The following is a 26,682-nucleotide window of genomic DNA, read 5'->3' as shown; positions in this document are numbered from 1 at the left end:
CTCAGGGCTCAAGTTCATGTAGGATGCAGTAAGTATTGATTACACCCCAAACAATTTCCCTTCACATCCCTAGAACTACTCCTAGACCCTAAATAGAAAACTCATGAGCCTGACAATACGGTTCCAGAAAAGGCAAAGCCCTGTGAGAATCCACCAAACCCCAATCCACCCACTGAACACAGACCTTATTGCCAAAGTTTCACCCACACGGCGGCTGAGCCCAGGCTGGAGAGGTGGCAGCTTCCATTCCATTATGGCCAAAATAACCAAGACTGTCAACCCCTGCTTTTGTGTCCTGAGATAGAGCCCAGGTTGAATCTGTCTGCCCCTTAGCTGCAACCTGACATAAGGTCAAAAGGGGGGAAAAGACAGCACTGAGTACACGACCCCGCCCTTGAAATGAAAATCTAGCTGAAAGAGACAAATGCATAAATACCTCCAAAATCAGAGTTCTGCTAGAGCTGGGAACCGTGGCCAAGGGAGGTCACTCACCTGCCAGGGCAGGGATGGGCAGCAGTGGCTTCCTGGAGTGAGCCCATCTTTAGGGAGGGAGAATCCGGGGAGAGCAAACAGTGTAGCAGGACAGAAATAGCTGTCATGGTAAAAGCAGCAGCAGTGTAGTAGTACAAGCACTGGTAAAAACAGTGACAGTGCTAACAGTGGTGCTAGCAGGAGTAGAAGCCATACAGCTGACTCTCGAACACCCCCAAGCAGATGAAAATATATGTATGACTTCTGACTTCCCCAAAATGTCACTAGTAATAGTCCAATAGCCAGAAGCCTTACCGATAACGTCTACAGGTGATAAAGATATATGTGTGCATGTGCTATATACTGTCGTCTGACAATAACGTAATCTCAAAAGAAAATGTTATTCAGAAAATCTTAGGAGAAAATACACTCGGTACTGATTTATTGAAAACAAAAAACAAAAAACCTATGCGTAAGTAGACCTGCACAGTTCCAGCCTGAGTTGTTCAAGGGTCAGTTGCAGCAGTAGTGAAAGGGTGAGGGGGAGGAGGAGGAGGAGGAGGAGGAGGAGGAGGAGGAGGAACAGTGGTAGGGGGGCAGCAGCAGAAGTGGTACCAGCAGAAGTGGTAGCTGTATCAATGGTGGTAGCAGCAGGAATGTGAGCATAAGTGGTAACAGGAGTGGTAGCACCACTCCTTAGCGGTGGAGCAGCAGTAGGGGGTGGTGTAGCAGGAAGGGTGGCAGCACGAGGAGGGGCAGCAGTAGTGGGGGCAGGAGTAGCAGCTGGTGGCAGCAGCTGGCACAATATACACAGCACATATCATGTGCACCCAGCAGTCTACAAACTTACCTAGGGACTAACTCATCTAAGCCTTACAATACCCCAGGTACAGTATCCTCAACTTCTGAAGAAACTAGAACAGAGAGAAGTCAAAATAATATGGCCAAGGGCCCCAGCCTAAAAAGTGCCATAGCTGGGATTCCACGTTCCTGCCTCACTCCTGCCTCACAGCCCAGAATGCAGGGGAGGGGGAGGGCCATGGGTCTTCCCTGGAAGCTGCTCAGCTGGACAGCTAAAAACAAGGTTGTTTCAAGAGTAAAAGGAGAGAATGTACATAGAGTGTCCAGCACACAGCTGAGATGAGTGGACAGATGGCAGGACAGAGTGAAAGCACTTTAGGACTTCTAACGCCAACATGAGGCTTCCAAGGCCAAGAGAGCAGGGCCATGCCCCAGTTCCAGGGCAGTGGTTTGAAATAGGGTGGGACAGGATGGTGGTCCCTTGGAGATCTTCTGAGATGTACTCCAAGCCCCTCCCCTGTCAAAAAACTGCACGTAAGCATGGAGAGGACACACGCTTCATACCACAGCCCCTCCCAACCCACAGATCCCCTGAGAACCTCCCTCTTTCTCTTTAGCAGTTTTCCTGGAAATGAAACCAGCCTAACAACACATATTCACATCCAGCCAGGAAGCAGCCAAATGGCTAGGTGCTGGGCTAGCTCAGGGTCCAGTCTGCCCTTCCCCCACCTTGGGAGGGGCCGCTCTACCCCCAGCAAACCATAGCTCCATCCCTTCCTCCTTTTGAAGTGTAACTGCATGACGGCTCTTTTCTTAAAAAGGGACAACCCCACACATTTCAAATCGGTATACTCAAAATTGGCCTTACTTTGGCCAATGTGGGAAAACCTCTAGGTATTCCAAACGCCGCCTGGTCACTCCCCTCCTGGGTGTCCTGCGGTAAAACTGACCTGAACAAACAAGAGGCTGGCACTCCAAGATGCCCCCGCAGCGCTGTCTGCAACAGCTACAACTTTGGCGTGTGTTCCAAAGGCCAGTTCCCCTGATGATCACAGATACACACGCACAAAGGCTATCCTAGTCAGATGTCTGTGGAAACTGGGTTCAAATGTTAAAGGGTTTCTTTTTTGCAGTTTTCAAAGGCTTTACCCGCTAATAAGTATTGTGAGCTTCCAAGGGAGAGGACAGCATGCCCAAGCTTTCTTGACCATGGACCACTGACCCAGCAGAACATGTGCAGTCTTCTGCGGCACCAGTGTAGATCACTGTGCTGTGACCCACTGCCCCAGGGCCCCAGCACAATGCATGACAGTTCCCACTCCCCCCAACACACTCCTGGACTGCTCTCCCCCAGGTTCCTGAACACCTCCCTCAGCCACCCACCCCACCCTGTCCCCACACACCCTGGCCTCCTCCCTACCCCTCTGCGCACCCTGATCATCCCCTCCTTTAGAAGCTTCCCCTGCCAGCAAGACCCCTCCTCCATTTCAGCTCCAGAGCACTAAGACTTCAGCTTCGTTATCACATGAAAGAAGCCACCCCAGCTGCAGCAGCCAAGGAGCCCTACTTTCACTCCAAGAGGCATTTGATATCTGATCTTCTATGTTCATTTACTCTTCTGGCTGTCTTCCCTGGAACCAGCTCTCCTTCCATATTCAAAAGCTAGTTTGAAAAATCTTTTGGGTTGGCTTGGGGCAGGTTCTGTAGCACCCACAGCATTAGAGTCCTTGCTGATATGTTCACACTTCCTCATGGGCAAGAAAAAGCTATTCTTCCCTCACTTCTCCCTCTTGTCTCAGTTGCTCTCAGTTGCTGTAGAAGCCAACCCCACAAGGAAGTGGTGGCACGAGTGAGACCCTTAAGACCCTAGAAACACAAGGTCAAGGCCTGCAGGGACATGAAAAGTCTTTCTAGCAAATGTGCTCCCTCCCCCTGACCTTCCCAGCTTGGGGCTCCCTTTAGAGACACACACAGGAAAGTGCTACATTTATTGTTTTCTTTTTTTAATGAAACTAAATCACTGCTTACAAAAACCTGCAAGAGCCCTCATGCCCATCCCCTTCACACTTCCCTTGGCTTAGCCTCTCCCCATCTCCCAGGAACTGAAGCAACTCAATGAACACCATGAGGGGAGAGGCCCTGGGCTCCAACCAGAGCCTTCACAGGGTGACAGTTCTACCTCCCGTGATCCTTCCTGTCAGGCTGGAGGTGGCATGGATGAGGGTGGTCCCCGCCGCCATGGCTCTCAGGTCACCACCCAGACCAGAGTGAAATGATGTGAATGCCCCGCCCCAGAGACCCCCCCTCCCCCAATAGTCTCTCCCCTTCCTCCCCGCTCCCCCCACCCTAATTCTACCCCTCTACTGAGATGAGGCCCAGCTCCCAGATCCGCAGGGCCAGGGTCTACAGGCTGTAGAACTTGAGGCTCCTGTCCATGCCCGTTGAAGCGATGAACTTGGCGTGGTGCCCAAAGGCCACCCCTGTGGTCAGGCCACTATGCTCTGAGGAGAGAGACAAGAGGCAGTAGTGAGGCTTCCCCGGGTCAGTGCTCAGTGTTTCCTAGTCACCCCGATACCCCCGAGGGCAGGGTGCTAGTCTGGCCTACACACCACCTGTGCCCTGGGCCTTACTCAGTTCCCGGCACACAGTAGGCACTCGAGTTCTTGTTGTGGGCTGAGTGAACAGAGGAATGTCAGCGCCCCTCACCTGAGCTTTGCCCCTCATCTGAGCTTTTGGGGCTGCTGCAATTCTGCTCAGTTCAAGTGCTACTAGAACCCACTGGGAGCTGGCAGAGAGAGCGACAGACCAAGCAGACATAGTCTCATTCTTCCACTTCTCACCTTATTTTTAATAACTTAGCTGAGTTTTCTGTTCAATCTAAAACCTCAATGCTATTATATGTATTTATTTCTACCTCCTTTCTTATAAGTGAGACAGTCTGTCAATAAGTTCTAGCTCACGGGTTCCGACCTAGGGCACAGGGTAGGGCAGGGGTGGGCTGAGGGCACAAGAGGCTGGGTGACACACCTTCCTGGATTCCGGTAGTCACAAGCAGCAAAGCAAATTCCTTCTAGGTTTAGGATAACACCTGGGGCCCCGACTACAGAACCCAGGCTGTGCTTCCAGCCCACTACCCCGCCTCGCTCAACTCCAAAACACCGGAGCCCAGTGAAGGTCACGGTTAGGCCTGGACACCCCTGCAGCATACAAACTGAGCAGGGCTCAGCAGAATGTGGGGGCAGAAGCATCCTGGGCCCCGCCCACAACCTGCTAATGAGGATGAGAATTTCATCAACAGAGACAGCCAACAGCTGCCGTCTGCTTAGCTCTCCAGCGTGCAACAGGCACACTGTCCCTGTGCGTGCCACGTCTATGTCACCAACTGGCACAATCTGCAAAGCAGTATCAATGTGACCATTAAAAAAAAAGGAAGAAGCTACAGCTCTCAGAGGGAAACTGAGGTACCCAGGACCACACAGCTATTAGGTTAGCAGTCCTATCACCCACTGTGCCACCCCTTCTACTTTTCTTCTCCAGCATTCACAACAATTAAATGATTATTTGTAAACCTGTCTCACATCTGCTCCTCTAGGCTGATTGGAAATTCCATTAGTGCAAGGCCTAGATCTCAGTCATGGCTCCAATCCCACAGGAAAGATGCAATGCTGAATAAGGGCAAATCCCTAATATGTGCCAGGCGCTGTCCTATTTACGTATGTGTTTGTACACACGCATATACACAGCTACTTCCTCAGGTTACATGTATACACACTAAACAGAGGACTTTGTGTATACATAAACTCATCTAAACCTCCTTGGCACCGCATGGAATATGCACTATTAGCATTCCCCAGAGAGACTAGGTAACCTGTCCAATGTCACACAACCTGAAGAGGACCTGAAGTGGTAGAGCTAGGATTTAATGCTCAGCAGTATGATTTTTGAGTTCATTTTCTTAGTCACTCAACTCAGTTGCCTCAGGTAGTGATGAAAAGCTGCCCAAGCAAACTCACGCCTGCCCCTAGAAATTCCCAGCCCAGTGGTATTTGCCCTCTTTGCTCTGCACCAGGGCATCCAGGACCTGGGGATCCCGGAGTCCAGACCCTACCTGTGAAATGAAGAATCTCTGTCCACTGCTTGCAGATGTAGATCTGGACATCCGTGCCCCCAAGGGCCAGGTAGGTGCCGCTCTGGTCAAAGATCAGTGACTTCACCTGTTGGAACCAGGAGAGAGGTCACATGAGAACAGAAACTACGAGGCAGTCAGAGATCAACAGAGGCAGCTCAGATGATTTGATGAGTACAAATGAAGAGCAGCAGGGGAGGGAGGGGCATACCTCAAAGTTGTTATCCAGCTGCAGCGTCTTGAAGTTTTTAAGCTTGCGCAGATCCCAGAGCTTGACAGAGGAGTCATCAGCCGCTGTAGCCAAGTAGTAGCCATTCTCTGAGAAGGCAATGCTAGTGATGGGGCCCGAGTGGCCGGGGAAGTTGGCCACATTGGTGCGCTCCTGCAGTTTGAGGATGGATAGCACAACGTCATCCACTGGTCATGAGGGGGAGAAGATGGCGTTCACCAAAAACCTACCTCTGAGCCATCCTCCTCCAGCCTTTATGAAAGGTCAACTAGCAGGAACAGCGGAAGCAGATGGCCCAGCCCAAGAACCCCGGACCACACCTATCACGTCACACACACACAGCGCCACGGTCTCTCTACCCTTGTGACAGCCCCAGGGCCAGGTGCCGTCAGCACATAATCACACTGCATAGTCAAGAACTCAGAGCCTGGGCCTTAGGTGGAGGCTCCCATGTCCTACCTTCAAGTCCCAGATCTTGATCTGTGAGTCCATGGTGCCTGTTCCAAAAATGAGTCCATCAGGATGGAACTGCGCACAGGTTAGAGCTGTAGGGGAGGGAGATGGGAGTTGTGGTCAGAGCCCACAGGAAAAAGAAGCACAGCGAGAGGTTCCTCGCTCTTCACACTGCACACTGCGCCCACCCCAACACCTGGCATTCGGGAGGGGCTTACAGTAAATGTATTTTAAAAGCAAATAAGCAACTGACTAAATAAAACATAAAAATAAATAATAAATATCAAATGACCGAACCCAGCCCCTCTGCAGCAACTTACAACAGCCAGAGGTCTCATCTGTCACCTTCGTGAGCACCCGCCCTGTCTGGATGTCAGAGAAGGCCCAGTACTGAAAAACACAGAGACAACAGAGCCAATAAGAAAGCGGGTGCCCTTTAGGAAGGCAGGGGCCCTCATTAGGCAAACCCTGGCAAAGCTAGCCCCTCCGAGCAGAGGAACATTCTCCTCTGGGGTTCTGGGGAACCAGCTGGTGTTGGTAAGATGTTCCCTCCTCCCAGGAGGTTTCCTGAGCTTGGAGACCAGCTGGCCTCTACGGGGTGTGGGCTGGGACCACACACCTGGTCATCAGAGGAGCTCAGGAGATAGTCCCCAGTGGCATGGAGGCTGAGGCCTGTCACAGCACTCTCATGGGCCCGAACCACCTGCACACAGGACGCATTCGGGACTGACCAAATCCTGATAGTAGCATCTGGAGAGGCAGAAAACACCAGCTCCTGAAAGGAAAGCAAAGAGGCAGAACATCAAAGGCAGAAGAGATGGACCATAACAATCTTACAAAGGGGAGCCAGGGACGGCCATAACCCCAACAACTGCTTCTCTTTCAGCCCTGTCCTGCCTAAAACCATCCACCCACCTAATGATACCTAAGAGAGCCAACAGTAAGTACTATGTAAAATGGTAAATCAAACAGCATTGGCCTAGATGAGGAGGCCTAACTACCTAGTGGTAAGAAGGACAGCTGTTCCAGACAGCAATTTCCCACACCGTTCCCTGAACAAGAGAGAGGAACGTGGCTAGTGCAACTGAGGAACTGATTTTCTTGTTTTAGTTCGTTTTACTTTGTTTAAATAGACACATGCAGCTAATGGCTACTGTCAGGGATCGCGTGGGCACTGAACAGCACTGGCCTGGGAAAGGCTGCAAGGGCATACTCCAGTGCCTCCCATACTTCAGCACTGCAAGGGCAAGCTAATCCTCAGAACAATTTGAGGCAGAGAGAGAACTTACATAGTGTTGCCCACCAAGTATTTGGGTTAGGACATTAAAAACTGTAAGGTGGAACCAACTACCATCTTTCGTCAACAGGATTTCATAAGAGAAATAACCCATTAACACTCAGCAGAAAAGGAGACCTTTCCATTTGAAATACACTTCCTGGCTGACTCAGTCGGGGGAGCATGTGACCCTTGACCTGGGGGTCATGAGTTCGAGCCCCACGATGAGCACAGAGACTACTTTAAAAGAACATGCAAAAAAATAAATGAGTAAGTTTAAAATTTAAAATTATTTATCTATTTCTACTTTCTTTACAGAAAAGGAAAAAGGCTGATTGGGAAGCACATACTCAGGCACTAACCTATAGTCTCAGACCCAAACTGTGCCAGACCTGAAGATTCAAATCCTTTAACAGTAATCTCATCTAATGAGCAGCCCTTGCCCCTAAGCCAGCACTTCTCCATCTATTGTAGCCCACACCACTTTCAACAGTCAACAGTCATCATCAAGTCCCCTCACCAATCCCAGAGGACTATGGGAATGTGGACAAACCCGTCCTTCCTGGGTATGCTAAGATTTTGCTGAGCTTTGTTTTCCAGTTTGTACCACAGACACTGTAGGGTTTTTCCTTTTCCTAACACAAAACATGTCTATGAATTTGCTTATTCAAGCTCTATGCCCCTTGATGTGAAGGTCACTGCTTTAGGAGGACTACACAGAGTATAGGGCATCCCCGACTACAAACAAAGGCCCAGTGCCCACTATGGAGGCTCAGCACTCTTTCTTGAGTCCAATTCACTTCACCAAGGACACAGTGGGGCACCAGATGACTGGGTTCTTGACACTAAACTGCTGACACAAGGCTCAGGAATGAGGAACGCAGGGTGACTGGCAGAACCCTTTACCTGGGAAGGGTGAAACACCACACTGGTGACTTTCTTGGTATGGCCTTTAAGGGTGGCCAGGATTTGCTCAGAACTCTTGTCGAAGACAACAACATTTTTGTCGGCCCCACCTAGAAAGGACCCAAATGATACCCCAAAATGAGTCATGCCCACCTGGGTCCCTCTGCTGGAGAAGGTACTTTGTCCCCAGGACATGCAGAGGACAGGAGCATGCACCTTCCCTGCTGCCCTCCCCGACTTGGCCTGCTTGGCCTGGCCGGCTCTCACCAGTAAGGATCTTGTTGGTGTCAGCAGGGCAGAGGTCCAGGGCGAGGATCCCAGGAATGCTGGCACTGTGCAAGCCCTGAGCAGAGGGTGCAACATCAAATCCAGACATAGCTGAATCCAGGCCGGCCATAAAGCCACACACCCTCCCCATGCCATCCCCAGCCCCAGGGAACAAGAGTGACTGCTGTTCTTCATCCACAGCACCTGGCCTTCTGCCTGGGTGCAGTGCCATCCTCGCTGCATTGCTGGGAAAGCTAGTACCAAGCAAGAAGAACAGCCTTGAGAACTCTGCAGCTGGGGCCAGAAGCAGGGTTGGGGCCCGTGAGCTGCTCCCCACACTGGCTGCCAGGCCCAGACACCATCCCCAACACTGCAGGACACATCCTACCGCCCAATCAGCGGGGATCTGGCCACTTACCACGTGGGATGCCACCTGCCGGTATTTGCTTAGCTCCTCTGGCTTCACCAGCTCTTCGGGTACCGTCTTCCCTCTCTGAGAAAAAACAAATGCACCACACCCCCAACCAGAGCGGCAGTGAGTGCAGGATTCAATGCCACCCCCTCTTGCCCCAAAGGTGGCAGCCACCTACCCCACCCGCCACTAGTGCCCCTGGCTCCAGGAGAGCTCACCTTCTTACGCTCCGTGGTGAGCACAGTGGCCTTGTCTTGAAGCTGGGCAAGAGAGAGGAGTGGACGCAACATGAGGCAAGTTCTTTTGCCAGGACAGCAGTATGCTGGATGCTGGTCACATCCCCAAGAGTCACCTGCACTTGTGATCTGCCAGGCTCTGTGCTAAGGGCTAGTGCATTTCCTCTTCTTACTCTCACCCCAACCCGATGACAGGGTGCTGCTGGCCCTACTTCACAGAGGAGGACACTGGACCTCAGGGGAGTGAAGTCACTGGCCCAAGGCCTCAGACGTGACAAACAGCACAGTGAGCACTTCAAGTAGCACTGTGGTGCTACCAGACCAAGTCTATACCACCAAGAGAGAGGAGATGCAGTCAGAGTATGGACCGGACACAAGTTCTGTGAGCACAACACAGCACTGGCCCTGATATCTGGCCTGCTCTGCCTTCTGTGACCTGTACCTTTGAATCTGTCAAAGGTGTCAGTTCTTTATCTGTAAACTAAAGATGGTAATTCACCTTCTGTCTCCATCAGAGAAAAAAAAATGTGAAAATGTAACCAGTGTTTTATGATATGCAAAGAACCCCAATACCCCGCTAACAGTAAGAGCTACAAGTTGCACTTATCGGTAATTACAATCTTTTAAATTCCCATAGATCTACAAAGCAGACACTGTTTTTCTCAATGTAAAAAAAAAAAAAGGAAAATGAGATACAGACTTGGTTAAGTCAGCCCAAGGTCATAAAGCTTCTAAGCAGTGATACAGAGGCATGAACTTGGGCAGTGTGGCCTGAGTCTGTGCGCTGCACTGGTCTGTTGGGAGTCCCACATGGGTGGGATTTCTATTCATACTGGATTCAAGGCAGATGGTGAGACATGAGGGCCCACCAGCATTCCCACCAAGTGACTTCCCACAACTTACCTTCTGGATAATCTCGGGGGTCATTCCCACCAGCTCACCCAAATCCATCGGCTCACCTGCACCCTGAAGACAAGAAGGTTAAAGGTGAGGGAGGCACAGAACACCCAGGACACTTGCAGGAGAGCCACATGAGACATTGCATACAGGGGCTGCAAGACAGGCAGGAAGGGGGAGGTGCACTCACTGCAACACTTGGCTGTGAGCTCGGCACAGCCTGGGGCACGATGAGTCCAGCCTGTGGTTTCAGGGTGGCCAGAGCTGAGAGAAAAGAATACATTAAAAATGGGGTATTACAAAGCAGGACCAGCCCAGAGTGGGGGATGTTGGGGCATAGGTGGCACCTTCTCGGGCGGCTGTAACTTCCTTAGTGAGCCGGGCAATAACACGGCAGGCAGCATCATGCTGGTACAGAGCGTGGGACAGCTCTTGACGGGTTGTCTGCAGCTGCTGGCGCAGAGTGAAGCTGTGCAGCATGACTGCATCCTGAAGAAGGGAAACGCCACTGTGAGGGGGTGAGGAGGAGCAGGGAACACCCAGCAGAAGAGTCAGCCCTTGATCAAGAGATGAAGAGGACACTGCCCTGTATTCCCACAGCCTAGACCAGTACTGGTAACCCAAACACGTGAGGGACCATGAATGTGCTGGTGGCCACTCTGGAGCTGCTACCTCATACCAAATACTGGGCACAGACAGGAGTGGGAGCCAGCTCTTTCCCACCCTCATCGCCTCTGATTTACAGGCAAATCTCGACGTCATTCCGTCACCTCCCCACAAGGGAATCATAACACTAAGGCTGCCATTAATCAACTGCCCTCACTGTGCCGGGTACTGTGCGAGACGACCACTCAAGATGTAGTCACTCATTCGTCTTCCAGAGCACCACTACATACCAGGTGCTACCCTTGGTGCTGGGGATATACCAATTAATAAATCAAATCCCTGATGTCGCAAGGTTTATACTCTACCTTTATTCTAATTCTGTCCACACCCTGAGAGACTGGCACAAATCCTTGTCCTAGAGTCAGGAAAACCAGGACTCACATATGAGCAATATGCCCAAGGGTATGTGGCAAGGGAGCAAGGGAGCTAACTGTGGAACCCAGATCCGTGGGACTTCAACAACCAGGCTCCTCCTCCACTATCATCCTGCCCCTCAAAAAAGAAAATAATACTCCGTCTTTCCCACCCCAAGTCCTAGTGCAGTGATCCCTTCTCTTCAAGCAGACAAACATCAGTTCTGTTCCAGGGACTCACCCACTCATCCTGCAAAGCTTTCAGAATGGCTGGGATGCTGGTTGCAGAGGGAGGCTTGGGCCGGATTGGGTGAGCAACTGCCAAGAGAGGGAGAGCGGGTATGAAGAACTCTAACCCGGGGACTCCTCGTGTCCCCCATCTCTTTCCCCTTTAGCCTACATTAACAGAACACCGTCTCCTCCTCCAGTGCACTGGTGCCACCTCCCAGCCTCTCAAGCTCTGAGCAAAAACAGCCCTGGATGGAGGCCAGCCACCAAGGCACCTTTGATATCGATGAGCTGCTCCTCAGACAGAGGCTGGTTGTTGATGGGGTCTGTGCCATTCTCCGCAATATACTTCTCAATGAGCCGCCGCTCATACACATGATTAGAGACAGGGGACACACACGGGTGCTCTGGCACTTCATTGGAGACTGTGGAGAAAAGGCAGGCGGTGAGCGCGGGGCGGTGAAAGGGACCCTGGGGCAAGGCGATGCCTCACAGGCTACTGGCCCCAACAAAACCACACGTCCCCACTTTCAACTAACAGAAAGCAGGACACGACACTACTTTTGTAGTATCCCCAGCATCCTTTCAGCTACATAACTAGCTTCTCCATCATTCTCCTGGCAGGTAGTCAACCAACAATTAGCACACAACTGCCACATGCCACACATCTACGGAGTGGTCAATCATCAATCCCCACCCGTCTCCGTTTGGAAAAAGATGCCCAGGCACCCATCATACTGGAAGACACAGAGATACACAAGGCTACTCAAATCTCAGTCTAGAGCCAAGATGGATTTTGGACCAAAAAAAAAAAAAAAAAAAATCACAAAGCTCTCTGACGAGTGTTACATTAAGAAGAAACACTTATATGGTGTATCAGGTGCCGAGCATGATCGTAAACATTTTCTATAGATGGGCTCATCCTCACAGCAACCCCCGAACACACCTGCCTCAGTAGACTACACACCTCTGAGGACAGGGATTACAGCTGGTCTGACTTCCAGCGCGATGCAGATGCCCAGCAAGCACCCGGTACACATCCAACGAAACCATCAAATAAAAGGAAGAATGGTGCTGGGAATGTGGGGGGGGGGAGGGGGGGAGCGGGGAAAAACAAAAACAAAACAAAAACAAAACAAAAAAACTTCCTCGAGATGGAAAGCAAACAACGAACGTGAAATATCTTGCAAAAGCTGCAGTTTCTTCGCTATGAAAGATTCCTTTTTCCTGGCCCTCATTTCCCTTCCTTCCCGTCTCCCTCCGTTTGGATTCCCGGAGAGGTTCTGAGGAGAGGAGAGAGCTCAGGGCTTGCGAGTTCGGAAGCACATCCGAGAGGGATGCTCTAGCAGCCTGAGGACACGGGAAAACACCTGCGCGCCGCGTCAAAGTGCCGAAAGGGAAGACGGTACAAGGCAGGAAAAACAAAAAAACAAAAAAAACAAAAAAAAAACCCAAAACGCCACGGCTCCTCCGGGGCTCAAAGCGGCCCCCACCCGGCTGTGCCACACTCTCCTCCAGCCTCAGGCCCTCATCTGCACACCCCGTCCTTCATTTCTGCTCTGGAGAAGGCTTGCGAGGGATGCACCGAGGTCGGGCCCGGCGCGGCGGCCAAGGGCTCAGCGAAGGCGCCCTGTGGTGTGGTCGTGCCCCGGGCTCCAGCCCCGCCACTGCCTCTGACGCGCGGCGTGACCTTCGCAAGCTGCAGAGGCTCTGCCCGCCCGAACGGGCCCGCACACGCCCGCCGCAACGCCCCCTCTCTGCAGACGGGGAAACTGAGGCGCAGAGCCCGCGTCCGACCGCAAAGCCGGGGGGGGAGGGGCGGGGGGAGGGGCGGGGTCTCCCGCACCGGCTCCCCCCGTCCAGGCCCCGGCTCAAGGCGCGAGCGAGGTCCTCGGCCTCGGTGACGTCTGCGACCATAACTGAGGCGCCGCGTCAACCGTGAGGCGCTGCGCGAACGCATCCCACGCCGCGGAGGAGGAGGCCCCGCGCTGACAGGCCGCCGCCCTGCCCCTCAGGGGGCCCCGCGGGCGCCTCCTCCCGCTCCGACCCGCGACCGGCCGCAGCCCACACTCACTCGAGCAGATCAGGGACATGGCGCCGCCGCAGCGCTCCGAGGCGCCTCACGCCGGCCTCGGGGCCTCGCTTCCGCGCCGCCGCGGGCCGCTTCCGGTTCCCCGCTGCTTCCGGGACGCTCCGCGGCGAGCGGCGAGCGGGGGGCGGGGGCGGGGGGCGACCCCGCCGAGCGACGCTCGCGCAGCGCTTCACGTGGGAGTGCGGTCGGCGGCGCGCCTCAGCCTCCGGCACCTATAACGGAAACTGCCCTTTCCCAGAATGCAACCGGGCAGGAAAGGGCCCGCCAGGGAGCCTTCGGCCATTTCCGGACCGACTCGGCGCCGTCCGTAAAGCGCTCCCGGGGGCGGGCGCCGAGGAGTTTCCAAACTACATTTCCCATGATGCAGCGCAAATTAAAGCCAACGTACGGAGCGACGTTTTCTTGAGACCCGTGCTGCGCTGCGCGCTGCTCGCTGCTCGTGGGACCCTCCTGCAGACCTTGCAGGGTATGAGAACCTCCTAACGAACTTGTTAAAGTGCGTCTTCCTGGGAGTCTGCGTTTCCAGCGTGGGCCCCACGGGATCCTGAGGCAGGTGCATCTCCCACTGCCCTTTGAGAGACACTGCTAGGTGACCGGTGAAAAAAGCGCAGATGCAGATGGGGAGAGGAACTAGCATTGAGGAAGAAACGGTTCTGGTCCTGCCTCCACTGCCAGTTTGCGCCGTGATTATGGGCAAGTCATCACCTTCTCTACCCCTTTCCTACGTGACTGCCAGGCCCCTTCCAGCTCAGATCCGTGGGATTCTAAGTGGCTATCTAGAAGATGCGCTCAGGGATCACGTGCAGAACACATGGTGTGGGCTATGAAGGATCCAGACAAAGCAGGACAGCCAGGTGTGATCAGTGAAATCTTCTTGGCTGAAGAGGGGTGAATAAGCTTGATTTTGACAGATGGGTAATATTCAGATAGAAGCGGGGAACAGGGAGCATACCAAGAGGAGAAAGCGTGAGCAAAGGCTCAACGAGAATAAAAGTTGCGGCTATGAAGGGCAACATGACACAGTAGCCAAGAGCATGGCCTCTGAAGTCAGATTGCATGTGCTGTACTACCCAGCTAGTAAACTGTGCGAACTTCTCTGCCTTAATTTCCTCATCTGCAGAATAAGGGGGAATGATAAGGTTGAACCAGCTCAAAGGTTGTTGCGAGGCGTCAAACATTTAAAACGTGCTTTGGGGAGGGCACCAAGGTGGCTCAGTCATTTCAGCATCGGACTCGATCTCAGTTCAGGTCTTGATCTTAAGGTTGTGAGTTCAAGCCCTGCGTTGAGCTCCCGCCGCTGGGCATGAAGCCTGAAGCCTACCTAAAAACAGATAAAATAATGTAAAATAAATAAAAGGTGCTTTGGACTTTGCCCGGCAGAGAGTACGATATACATTTTGGTGTTTGTTATCATTATCCCTGAATCCAAGCAAGATTGTTCAAGCTATGATTCTCTCTCCTGGCAGCAGTAAAATAGCATCCTAATTGGTCCTGCTTCCAGCCTAGCTTTATAATCCACCTTTTTCAGAACAGCTAGTGATCCACTTTCCAGGAAAAATCTGTTTCTGCTACTCTCCAGGCTTTTCATTCATTCAACAGATATTGATTGGGTGCCTCCTAAGTGCCAGACTCTGGTCTGATAATTGAAGGTACAAATGGTGAACGAGGTTTCTGTTCTCTTGGAGCTTACATTCTTTTATTAAGGCCACTCTCTGCAGGTGGCAGAGACAATCAACACATAAGAAAGTTCCAGAGAGTGGTAGGTGCTAAGAATAAAACAAATAAGAGAAAGATGGATAGGAGGTGATATGGATGGGAGAGATGGGCTGCTTTAAGCTGGGTATTCAGGGAGGGCCTCACTGAGGAGGTGAAATTTTTTCTGAGACCTGAATGAGGGAGAGTGTTTCTGGCAGAGAAAACTTGCTCCCAAGTCCTGCACCATATAGCTCATACTGACCTCCATCACTTGGCTTTATCTTCCCTCCAGCCACACTAGCTATTTAAGTCCTCAAACTCAGCCCTTCTGGCTGGTTCTGCTACTTGCCCTGGCACACCTTCCTACTCTCTCCTCCCCTCTGTTCCTTCCAAAGTAAACTCCGATCTCCTCTTAAATGGCACTTCCTCTGGAGCCTTTTTCTTGACCCCTGAGTGAAGTTTAGTCCCTACAGCACCCTGTAATTCTCTTCCAGGTCATTCTGGTAGCTATAATCATTTAAGTATTTCATTGTTTACAAGTATCTGTTTGATATCTGCGTTTTCTAGCCTGTAAACTCTGTGATAGCAGAACCATCATTGTTCTGGTCTGTTATTCCTCAGAGTCTAACCAGCACCTGACATACAGCAGGTACTTCATAGCTATTGTTGGTTGAATGAAAGGCTGCACAACAGGCCAAGCATCTTGAATATTGAGATGTGATGGGAAATAAGATGGATCCATTTAATCAGGGCCTTGAACCAGAGGTGACTAGACCCAATTGGGCTGGCAGTAGAAAAGCAGTTGAGCTATGGGATCATAGCTACCCTTCCAAAAGATTCCTCTGGAAGTCACTTACTGGATGGGTTGGAGGAGGATAGCCTGGAGGAAGAGAGCCAGGAATCCATTAGTTGGACAAATCCTTACTGAGTACTCCTGTGTGCCGGTCAGGCAATGTACTAGGCATTAGAGATTCCACTGTGAGCAAAAGCAGAGATGTCCCTATTCTAGGGAGCTTATGATGTGACTGAAGAATGGAAAAATCAGGAAGTCCATTCAAGGCTTGTGAATTTCAAAAGCCAGCCCCTCAGGGATAGAAAGGATCCAGGGAAACCAATTTTTGGGTAAATATTACGGATAAGAACTTGATCTCAGTGTCCTCTTCACTCCCCTGAATCTCAAACTCCCACAGGGGAGATAAAGATCCCTTAGGCAGGAAAGAAGACATAGTAAATATGGGATATATGCATATTTGTAGGCTAGATCCTGAGAAAGGAACTCTATGCCTTGCTCCTTCAGCCAAGGCTGCTGCTACTCGGGAATTAAGGGGACATATTGGCCAGTAGCCCAGGAGAAGCTCCATTTCCCAGGTAGATTTAGTGGAAACCTGTGTGGACAAATAGCAGAAGACTAGGCAAGACAATGCAGCTCAACTGACAATGAAGATTAGTGACTCTCTGGCCTCATGTTAATTTTCCAAACACTGTGTACACTCTGAAAACCAAGGTGGGAAGAACCCCGAACTGTCTGAGATTATCTCTACTACTCAGATGGAAGAGAGTTAAAAAAGAAAATGACTTGCCATAGTGGGGAGATTGGGGAGATAAGGAAGTGGGGTGGAGGGAGTTGCATTTCTTGCACAAGAGTCTGTGACCTGAGAGTGGTAGTCCTACAAATCAGAAACATCTCACAAACACACGTAAATTTGCAACTGTTAGGAAAGCTGCAACTATTAGGAAAGGTAGAAGGTGAGACCCCAGGTGCTGGGAGAAAGAGACCCTTGGCTTAGGCAGGAAGATGGACGCACCTGAAGAACATTTAAAGGAAAGAAACAACTGGAGGAGGCGAGGGGCTGCTTGGTGCAGAGTTGTGTAGTCTGGGAAAAAGGCACAATTAGAAGGCTGATCCAGGGAGGATGGGGAAAAAAGAATTCTGACTTAGACCGCTGAGTTTCAGTAACTGTTTTAACATCTAAGAGAAGATTTCCTGTGGCGCCCATGTGAGAGAGGTATTCGGACAGCAACTTGGATTTTTTTTTTTTTTAATGTTCACTCTCCTTACTTGATTGAATCTTCACACCCTACTGTGAAGTGAAGTGGTATTTTAGGACTGTATAGTAAAACTGAAAAGCTGAGATCAAGAGGGATGAAGCAACGTGCCTAGAATCACAAAGCAGGCAAGAGATCACCTCATTCCAAACCCCCGGTTTCTGGAATTCCAAACCCAACGATCTTGCCTTTTTTTTTTTTTTCTTTTCTTTTCTTTTTCTTTCTTTTTAGAAATGGGGTCTGGGAGTTAGTTCCTTTCCCTCTCTAAAATTTAGTAAACATTCGGGAGCCATTTGCAGGGTTCGAGGTGGATGCAACTTCTCAGTACTGGTGCCTCTTAACACCTTTTTCCTTTGTGCCTTTTTAGGGCCAAAGTGCCTCAAACGCCTAGGTACCTCTTGGTTAGAACTACATTTCCCACAATGCCCCAGGAGGCGCTGCCTGGCTGGAAACTACATTGCCCAGAATGCCGAGGGATCGAAGAAACGGGTGGGCTTCGACTCCGAATTTCAAAGATCCAGTTTATCTACTCCGCAGCCCACATATAGTCACGTCTCCTCCTTTTCCTGCCAGAGACTTCCGTTCCCAGCTCGAACTTCCGATTCCAACTCTTTTTCGGTGGGAATGCTCGGGTAGTGGGGAGGGGGGGGGGTCGCAAAGGTGAGCAAAGGGTCGCGCGCATGCGCCCACGGCACAGAGTTTGGGCGGTCTCCCGGCTCATCCCGCCTTGCGCGTGCGCAGACGCTGAACCAACGCCCGGGGTTGAGGCGCGGGTTTGTTGGGGCGTTTTAACGGAGTCGCACGTGAAGGGCAGTGGCGGTCGGAGCCCGGTGAGCGCGGATGGAGACGGGTTCAGGGGCGGAACGCGGGGCGGGGAGGCGGCCGCCGCCGCAAGTGGGAGCAGGACGGGGCCGCGAGGCCTGGCGAGCTCGCCTGGGGAGGGGTCCGACGGCGCGCGGGGTGGGGGGTGGGGGGGGGGGCCGACTGGGGCCCCGATCCTGGTTGCTATGCAACAGGGAGCGTCGTTGCTAGGTGACGGGAGGCACGCGTTTCCGGGATGAAAAGGGCTCCGAGCGCTGCTCAGAGGTCCGGCGGCCGAGGCCGGGCAGCTGCCAGGCTGGGGTACGGAGCTGGCGCTGAGCCCCGAGCTTCTGCCCCTCGGCCCAGCTCCCCGTGGCCTTGCTCTGAGCCTCCAGAGGTACCCCGAGCCCCCGGGCCGCGCCGCGCCCCTCGCCAGCGACGCCACCCAGCAGAGCTTGGCAGGGGACTTGCTGTTCGAAATAGCACATGCCACTGACACCCTGTCTGCGGGAGGCTGGGCCCTGGGAGGAAGCTGCCCCTTTGCCCGTGGCCCTGCCCCCAAGCAGTTGCTGGGCAGCAGCTGTCAGGGGTTTAGCGGGGGCTGCCCCCACCTGCCGGGACGCTGACTTCATTTTCCTGAGTGGTAGCTTCGCCCCGTCAGGGAGCTTCCTGTCACCGCAGCTGTGCTTCTCCAGTGGCTGCTGCCTATTTGGACCAACTTTATTTATTTATTTATTTATTAGATATTTATTTATTTATTTATTTCTTAAATATTTTATTTATTTATTCATGAGAGACACACACAGAAAGAGAGGCCAAGACACAGGCAGAGGGAGAAGCAGGCTCCATGCAGGGAGCCCGACGTGGGACTCGATCCCGGGTCTCCAGGATCAGGCCCTGGGCTGAAGGCGGCGCTAAACCCGCCGAGCCACCAGGGCTGCCCTTGGACCAACTTTAAAATGAGCCGCCTCTCCCTACGTCTCCCTTGCTACTCTGACAGCTTCTTGACGGGCTTCTAATATTTAACAAGCATCTCTTAGTCGTTCTGTGCTAGGCACTGGGGATTCCAAAAAAAAGTTAAGTCTAACCGGAGGCGCTCAAAGTCTGATGTGGGAGGCTGAGCCTAAAAACTGCTAAATTATGCTACAGTGCAATGAGTGGTGTGTTGGCGGTCTGTGTACCGCAACACTTGGGTTGACCCTTAAGGTCTACAAAACTCTTGCAGAAACATGTAGTAGTTCTTAACTCGGCTTAACCCCATTTTACGTGGAAGAGGTTGACATTCAGGTTAGGTAACAGGTATACGCCAGTGGCTTCTAGTTTGTGGCCTAATGGAGCCTGGGATGGAAATCTGGGTTCCTTTGTGCACTGCCACACTTTGGAGGCTTTGCCTAGAATAGACTTCTTCCTGTGCTGCTGATGGTTTGTGGCAGCTGTGTGGTTATGCATCAGAAATTCTCAAGGGGCTCTAAAAAACGAAATCGTTTCTTCGGGAGAGTCTAAGGTGGCCCCTAGTGGGGCAGACATTCTTGCTTGAACAGGCTCCACAGACCTTTCTGATTTGGGACCAGAACTGAAAACCACGGCTCCAACCCGGGCAGCTCTGAGCAATGATGGGGAAATCAGGGCCAGCAGAGGGCACTAAATCAGCTGCCCCTCCTGCCACGTAGTGATTCATAGTGTGAAAGGAAGCTAACCAGAGGAAGGAGCCTTGGCTGGGGGGGTGTGGACTGCTCCACCCTGCCCTCTTGGCAAACCACACCTAAACATATAGTGCCTCCTCACTACCATAGTTAAGTGAAGCCGTTTGCCAGCTGATCTGGGTTCTCCTGGCCCTGTCTGAGCCATCCTGCAGGTCTTGCCCCAATCTTTTGGTGTTGTCATACCTCTTGGTACAAAACCGTGACCTGTAAGTCCAGCAGGTGGATCATCTCCTGGTGGAAATCAGGTTGTCCTCTCACTTTGAGCTTGTTGCTATTTGGTGGAACTTTAAGTACCTTGAGGGCAGGGACCTGGTCTTTCTGAAAGGGCATAGGGGTGTGGAACAAGCAAAGAGGCAAGGTTTAGATCCTGAGTTCTGGAAGCAAGTCCTGGTTCTATTGTGTGAGCTTGAACAAGTCACTTGACCTCTCTAAGCCATAGTTTTCTGAGTAAAATGTAGAATAGCAGAACCTTGTCAGATTGTTGTAAGAGTTAAATGAGAGAGTGAAAAGGCAAGCACTTTGTAAATTTTTTTTAAAGATTTTATTTATTTATTCATGAGAGACACAGAGAGAAAGAGAGGCAGAGACACAGGCAGAGGGAGAAGCAGGCTCCATGCAGGGAGGCCAATGTGGGACTCGATCCCGGGTCCCCAGGATCATGTCCTGGGCCAAAGGAGGTGCTAAACCGCTAAGCCATCCTGGCTGCCCACACTTTGTAAATTAAAAAGCACCGTGCGCGCGCCCACACACAAATAAGCTATGCTTAACACTATACATGCACAATCAACTGAGGCAGATGGCCACTTGTGTATATAAATAGAAATACACACACACCACGCATACACACAATTTGTTGAAAGCCTACCATTTGAGGCCAGGCATTGCAGGAGACGAAGATGTTTGAGACTTACTTCCTCTCAGAGCTCGAGACTGCTTTGGCTCTTGACTGTCATGGCTTCTTTTTATTAAAAGTATTCGATTGGGCTGCAGTGAGGAGGAGGTATAATGACAATGAGTCTGATTCTTGCCACCTAGAAGAAAGGAGAAGAAATCCTGTTAAATAAAACAATTTGAAGAGATCACCAGCCAGTGATCTGCACTCTTATCTGCAAAAGGCATACTCTAGAACCCTGCTAGATTTGGTTTCTGGTGCACTTCCAAAGGTCAGCTGGCAAGGCAATGGTGGCCTCACAGGGAGGGAAGGGGGATGTTTTTCCAAGGTCCCGTAGCTCCTGTGGACTGGGGCAGATGGCTGCTTGAAGGTTAAGGCTAGCACAGAATGCAGGAGGCTGCCGTGGGGGTGGGGGGTGGGCAGCTCACATCACCCTGACCTTCTAGAAGGGAGACAACATCTGATCCCTCCTGGTGGAGGTCCTTGGATATAGGATCCAACCCAAGATAGCAACTCTGCTCTCTAAAGTTCGCAGGGTGGTTATGACCCAGATAGTCAGATAGTTCAGGAATTGACCTGTACTTCCCTCATGTCTGACCACTGGCAGACAGGAACCACCTGATTGTTGATTTATGCCAAACAGAGTAGAAGAATAAAAGGCTTCCCGGCCTGAGGTCGCTCCCCACAAAAGTGTGTTTTGCAACCCTGCTTGATTCCACAGACCTCAAGAGGAACTTACGGCAGCTGTTTCTGGGCCAGAAAGTGCCCAGATATGTTATTTTTATAACTCTTACTTGGACTGTTATCCTTCTCACTAAGTAAGAATGGAAACATCTTCCTTCTACTCCATCCTGATGGCTCCCATTTCTGGCCAACTCCCTGAGCTATCTGGTAATTGCAAAAACTTCAAACACCTGGCTGTTCCCGCATCAGGGGCATGGCTTAGCCTCTGATCATCAGGTCTGAATCATGGAAACTCCCTGAAGCTACAGGCTCATTCCCGAGCCTGGAAGAGAACAGGGGATTTGTTGGTGCTGTTTGATATTTCTCGAGCACAGTGGCAAAGAGAAGGTGAATTTGCAAATGTTTTTTTTTTTGACTGATCCACACCTGCTTCAATGAATTGGTACTTGTTGGGTCTTAACTTGCCTGTATCATCATGTTACAGACAAGCTCAGAGCACAAAGCACAAGGTGGTTAAGTGAATTGTCACCAGCAATTCACAGAGATGATCGGTAGATGCCAAGTTTATTTTAGCTTATGAATAATCTATTGTGTGATTCTCTAAGTCACTTTTGAGACTGACTTTGGAGATGACACACCTGGCTGGTGTGTACAAGGAGTTGTACCTGGGTTCAGATGCCAGTTTCTCCACTTCCTGCTTCTCTGACCTCAATTTCTTCATCAGTAAAATGGAGGAAAGTAACAATGCTTACCTGTTGCCAGCTATCATATGAGATAGTTGGTGTCCGGTTAGCTTGTTATTAATAATAATGTCTTTCCCTGAAGGTTTTGCTTTAACCTTTTGCCTACGTTGGAGGCTGGGCAGTTGAGATCATTCTGTGTCCGTAGATCTCAGCTTGGCACAGTGGGATCACTTGGGGGAGCTTTTGCAGGTCTAAGCGGAAGTCACACCCAGATGGCAACATCAAAACCCCTGGGCTCAGGGATAGAGGCGGTAAATGTGAAGCTCCCAGGTGATGCCAGTGAGTAGCCATGGTAGAGATCCACTGTTACCTTCACTCCCAGTGAGCATGCAATTCAGAAGCAGAAGCTCAGGTTGAAATCCGGACCTTTCTACTTAGCTCAGTGACCTTGGGCAAATGCCTAACTCCTAAGTCTCAATATCTTCTCATTTATTCCCAGGATGGAGGTAATTCCCACCTCGTATAGATGGTCCTGGAGAACAGATGGCATATATGTCATTCTTCCTTGCTTGAGCACGTGCCTGAGCACTTTTCTCTGTACATCATTACACAACAGTAATTGTATCTGTGGGCTATTTTTTAAGTTGTTTTTTTATATCAGCTTTATCTTAAGTAGATTATACCTCCATGGGGACAAAGCCTTACAGTCTTACACATATGTTTACGCCCATAACACCTAAGATCCGGAAGTGAGCCTTCAGATTTTTAGAACTGGAATAATCCTAGATCTCATCCACCCCAAGGCATCGAAGAATGCTTGCTGGTTAATTAATATGCAAGTGGTAAAAAATGTGAAAGAGGAACCTATGAATCAGATGGTTATGCCCAGCTTCAGCTGAAAGGCCCAGTTCTGCCTTTCTCAGCTAACAGGGTAGGGGGTGGAGGAGGGTGTTGGGACAGGTCAAAGCTGGGACAGTAGGTGTCCGTTCCAGTTCTAACTCCCTGCTCACCCTGTGCTTCTCTCCTGGCAGACCCAGCCATGGCAGGCCCAGGCAGCAGCTCACCGTGGGGCAAGCATGTGTACAAAGTCATCCTGATGGTCCTAGTGGCCCTCGTCCTCCTCCACTCAGCATCATCCCAGTCCCATTCAGACTTTGTGCCACCAGGCCAGCAGAAGAAGGAGGCTCCAGTTGATCTCTTGAGCCAGATGGGTCGTTCTGCGCGGGGAACACTGGATGCCTGGCTGGGGCCAGAGACCATGCACCTGGTTTCCGAGGTAAGGAAAGTGGTCCCTGCTGTGACCACACACAGTGAAGAGAGTTAAAGGAGGAGAGGTTGTTCATGGCCACCCCATCTTGGCTCTACATCCTCTGTGTGTCATAATCTCTGGTGCGGAGAGCCCCACATTCCACGAAATGAAGCCAGACAGTACCCGCTCTTTGCAGTCCCATTGATTGAGTCCTGCCCTAGGGCCTTTAGCTCTTTCCCTTATTCCTGCCCCTTCTTGCCAAAAAGACTAAGAAATGAGCCAGTCTTTATAAACCCACGTCACTGGATGACAAAGTCTGATTTTTGTCTAAATCTGACCTAAAGTCTTAAACTGGCAAAATATCAAGACCCAAATCCATTCCTTCACTGGTAGAGATAGAGGTAGGTCTGACTCAGGGGCTTAAGGCAGGGCTGTCCCTTCTACCTAATGGCATGCCAGATGTGGCATCACGTATTTTCCATAGGTTATTCTAAACAGTTGAGATGGTTATTTATAAAATCCATCATCTAGTAGAGCTGATTGACTCCTTTTTCATTGAAACATCCTAGCCCTTCACAGATGTTGCTTCATGCAACCTCATGATTCTTGGGAGAACCTCAGTGTCACAGGGTGACTACTATGGAGATTTGATGAATTCCTCACACACATTCACCTACTCCCATCACCACAGTGTTCTAGCAAATCACTTGATTTAGGGCCCAGATGTCCCGAGTTCCAGGTCAGGAAGGACAGATGGCCTGCTGTCCAGGCTTGGTGGGCAGATGTCTGGCTGAGAGATGGGACACATTCCTTCCAGGCCTTGCCCAGTCAGGCTCAGAGGCTTAAAGGAGACTGATTGTGGACTCATCTCCTGCCCTGCTCTTTTCACAGACCTTGTCTCAGGTGATGTGGGCCATCTCCTCAGCCATCTCAGTGGCCTTCTTCGCGCTGTCTGGGATCGCTGCACAGCTGCTCAACGCCTTGGGACTAGATGGTGAGCGGCAGAGAACTAGTCAGGTCTCCTGGAGCTTAGCCTGTCACTTCCTTTGGTGGGGCTTTATCTTTTCAGGGCCCAGACTTTCCCCCCAGCTGCTTGACACCTGCCAGGTTTCCCCAGCGTTAAGTATAAGAGCTGGCTAATGACTGCCACCACCTTCCTGGTGTTTGCTTCATGTCAGGAAAAGCATTGTGCTAAGCCCTAGTATGTCATTTAATTGTTACCTGCAGCCCAGAGAATCACTCTGGTTTTGCAGATGGATCGGGTTCAACCAAAAGAAGTAATCAACCCCCAGCCAGCAGGAATAGGAGCTGAGATTCAGGCTCCCATCCTTGTGACCCTGTGGGAAAGGATTTTTCCTTTGCAAGGGGCTTCAAGCCTTCCCTTTTTGGGTCTCACCCCCGTGCCCTGACCACTCCAGGTTGGCTGATTCTGTGACTCTCCCTCTTCCAGGAGATCACCTCACCCAGGGCCTGAAGCTCAGCCCCAGCCAGGTCCAGACGTTCCTGCTGTGGGGGGCAGGGGCCCTAGTTGTCTACTGGCTTTTGTCCTTGCTCCTTGGCTTGGTCTTGGCCGTGCTGGGGCGGATCCTGTGGGGTCTGAAGCTTGTCCTCTTCCTGGTGGGCTTTGTGGCCCTGGTGAGGTCAGTCCCTGACCCCTCCACCCGGGCCTTGCTCCTCCTGGCCCTGCTGACCCTCTATGCCTTGCTGAGCCGGCTCAGTGGCACCCGGGCCTCAGGGGCCCAATTGGAAGCAAAGGTCCGAGGGCTGGAGCGCCAGGTGGAAGAGCTACGCTGGCGGCAGAGGCGGGCGGCCAAGGGGCCCCGGAGTGTGGAAGAGGAGTGAGAAGGACCCCGGGCAAGGCCATCTTCATACCAAAGAACTGCACTGCTTTTGGATCGCACAGCCGTCCTTCCAGCCCCCCACCCCACTCCTTTCTTGAACTGTCAGAACCTTCGTCCCTAGCAGTGAAAGAGGAAGACCATGCTGGTCCCCAGGGGCCCTGTCTTCTGAGGTTCTCTGCCTGGAATTGGTTGTCCTCACCCCCTCTCTGCTCCCAGCCTGCCTCAGGCCAGGTTGGAAGGGCCTCCCCTGTGGCTTGTGCATCTGCCCTCAATGGGCATCACTGCCAGTGTCTCCCTTCTGCTGCTGCCTCGCCTTCTTCCTGACGCTCTTGCTCTCCTGTCCTTCTGTGGCTCCTCCTTTGTCAAGTCTCTGCTTCTTTCCTGGTTGTCTCCTTCTAGCCCTGCGTTCCACCCAAACCACAGTCCCTCAAGGCATGTTCCTGTCCTCTTTGTTGCCTCACCACCATGGGGAAGAGGCAGGGCACCAGGGACCTGAGGCCCAGGGGCAGGTTCCCACCCGGGGCTGGGAATGGGGATGCACAATGAGTCTGTTACAAGTGCCTTAATCCGAGCCAGCAGGGCCCTCTACTTGCCCGCTGCTATACTGTATGTAGGAAATTGCACTGTGGCTGCTTTGTGTCAAGAAGAGAGTTTTTCCCTCTCATCTTGATTCCCCTTCAGCCAAAGCAAAAGGTGACTGCTTCATAGGCTTGTGCCTGCAAGTGGGACCCTGCAGTGGCCATCAGGTCCCCCGTGGGGATTTCAGAGACGCTGAAGGAGAAGCATCTTGTCTGCACAGCTCCAGATGGTTCTCCACCCCCTTCCTCCACTCATTGCCACCAGGGAGTTGCTGATCAGGGTCTACTCCAGTGGCCCAGGGGGAATGCAGGCCGACAAACCAGAGCTGCACACCATGGCCCCTTCCCGTCACAAGCTCCGAGAGGGCCAGGGTGCCTGCCACCGGAGCCCTCTCACCACCAGGGGTCTCATTCTTCCTCTGAGGCTCTGGTGGAGGTGGGTATCCCCTGCCAGGGCCAGCACTTGATGTGAAGAATGAATTCAAATCCCAGCTCTTACTGTTAAGATTTGATGTGGAATCACAGCTGCAGTGATACATATTTTTATCAGCGCTTGGTTGGTTTTAAATAAAATGCACGCTATTTTATTATCTTGTTCCACATAAAATGTATTTACTCAGAGTCTCGGTTGCTCTCATTTCTCCCTACAGCTTAATCCATTTCTGTGGAGAGGGAGGGGGTGGGGGGGAGCAAAAAAGAAGGCTGGTACCAGGTGCCCTTCCCTCCTGGAGTGCAAGAAGTGAGGAAGGCATGCCCTCTTTACAGAACTTCCAGAAACCGACCTATACTGTTGGAACAGTGTGTATGTGAGGGAGGGCAAGGGAGGTGCCCCTTGCTCCGTGTATGTAAGAGTACGAACGGCTGCTTGCAGACAGCCACGTTTCCCTGCCCGCCGCCTTTGCTCACTACGCGGGAATTCCCTGCACTGTGGTTCTCAGCCTGGCCTGTAGCTGGATCAGCTGTTGGGTAGAGGGGCCCAGGTATTTGGGGTTTGTTTGTTTGTTTGTTGGTTTTTTTCTTTGTTTTTAAATTGCCACAGAAATGTTAGGGTGCAGCCAAGTGCCCTGGCCTGGACTCCTTCTGACTGCCTGGTAGGC

General features: G+C 51.6%; 2 protein-coding genes across 8 annotated transcripts; one reads left to right on the top strand and one right to left on the bottom strand.

The window, feature by feature from the left end:
• Nucleotides 1–3,258: 3,258 nt before the first annotated feature.
• PRPF19 (pre-mRNA processing factor 19) lies at nucleotides 3,259–13,536 on the bottom strand. Of its 2 annotated transcripts, none has more exons than XM_025445868.3 (16): nucleotides 13,396–13,536; nucleotides 11,597–11,746; nucleotides 11,335–11,411; nucleotides 10,422–10,563; nucleotides 10,265–10,338; nucleotides 10,081–10,143; nucleotides 9,160–9,201; nucleotides 8,948–9,022; nucleotides 8,530–8,605; nucleotides 8,263–8,372; nucleotides 6,700–6,855; nucleotides 6,401–6,470; nucleotides 6,087–6,172; nucleotides 5,610–5,780; nucleotides 5,381–5,486; nucleotides 3,259–3,773 (listed from the first exon to the last, which is right to left on the bottom strand). In XM_025445868.3, the coding sequence occupies exons 1-16, from the start codon at nucleotides 13,412–13,414 to the stop codon at nucleotides 3,676–3,678; spliced, it is 1,515 nt and encodes a 504-aa protein (XP_025301653.1). In that variant the 5' UTR covers nucleotides 13,415–13,536; the 3' UTR covers nucleotides 3,259–3,675. The 2 variants fall into 2 exon arrangements, with proteins under 2 accessions (XP_025301653.1, XP_025301652.1); XM_025445867.3 differs by lacking the exon at nucleotides 13,396–13,536 and adding an exon at nucleotides 12,289–12,766.
• Nucleotides 13,537–13,660: 124 nt separating this feature from the next.
• TMEM109 (transmembrane protein 109) lies at nucleotides 13,661–26,206 on the top strand. 6 transcript variants are annotated; one of them, XM_025445874.3, is made up of 4 exons: nucleotides 13,661–13,879; nucleotides 22,949–23,193; nucleotides 24,058–24,160; nucleotides 24,617–26,206. In XM_025445874.3, exons 2-4 carry the CDS (start codon nucleotides 22,957–22,959, stop codon nucleotides 25,006–25,008), a joined length of 732 nt encoding a protein of 243 aa, XP_025301659.1. In that variant the 5' UTR covers nucleotides 13,661–13,879; nucleotides 22,949–22,956; the 3' UTR covers nucleotides 25,009–26,206. The 6 variants fall into 6 exon arrangements, with proteins under 6 accessions (XP_025301659.1, XP_025301654.1, XP_025301658.1 ...); XM_025445869.3 differs by having other exon boundaries at nucleotides 13,719–14,106; XM_025445873.3 differs by lacking the exon at nucleotides 13,661–13,879 and adding an exon at nucleotides 13,906–13,962.
• Nucleotides 26,207–26,682: the final 476 nt, after the last annotated feature.

This window comes from Canis lupus, chromosome 18 (genome assembly GCF_003254725.2).
Source record: "Canis lupus dingo isolate Sandy chromosome 18, ASM325472v2, whole genome shotgun sequence".
Classification (NCBI taxonomy): Eukaryota; Metazoa; Chordata; class Mammalia; order Carnivora; family Canidae; genus Canis; species Canis lupus.
This window is presented reverse-complemented; position numbering and strand designations above follow the sequence as displayed.

What these genes read in the sequence shown, in the direction of transcription:
- TMEM109 (XM_025445869.3), top strand. Translation starts at nt 14,025, where the DNA reads ATGCAGATGGGGAGAGGAACTAGCATTGAGGAAGAAACGGTTCTGGTC. An exon ending in AGTTTGCGCCGTGATTATGG is followed by an intron (nt 14,107 to 22,948) that starts GCAAGTCATCAC and finishes CTCTCCTGGCAG; the next exon opens with ACCCAGCCATGGCAGGCCCA. An exon ending in CAACGCCTTGGGACTAGATG is followed by an intron (nt 24,161 to 24,616) that starts GTGAGCGGCAGA and finishes TCCCTCTTCCAG; the next exon opens with GAGATCACCTCACCCAGGGC.
- PRPF19 (XM_025445867.3), bottom strand. Translation starts at nt 12,361, where the DNA reads ATGTGTACCGGGTGCTTGCTGGGCATCTGCATCGCGCTGGAAGTCAGA. An exon ending in AAGCTTTGCAGGATGAGTGG is followed by an intron (nt 10,564 to 11,334) that starts GTGAGTCCCTGG and finishes TCCCTTCTTCAG; the next exon opens with GATGCAGTCATGCTGCACAG. An exon ending in GGCAGGTGGCATCCCACGTG is followed by an intron (nt 8,606 to 8,947) that starts GTAAGTGGCCAG and finishes CCCTCTGCTCAG; the next exon opens with GGCTTGCACAGTGCCAGCAT.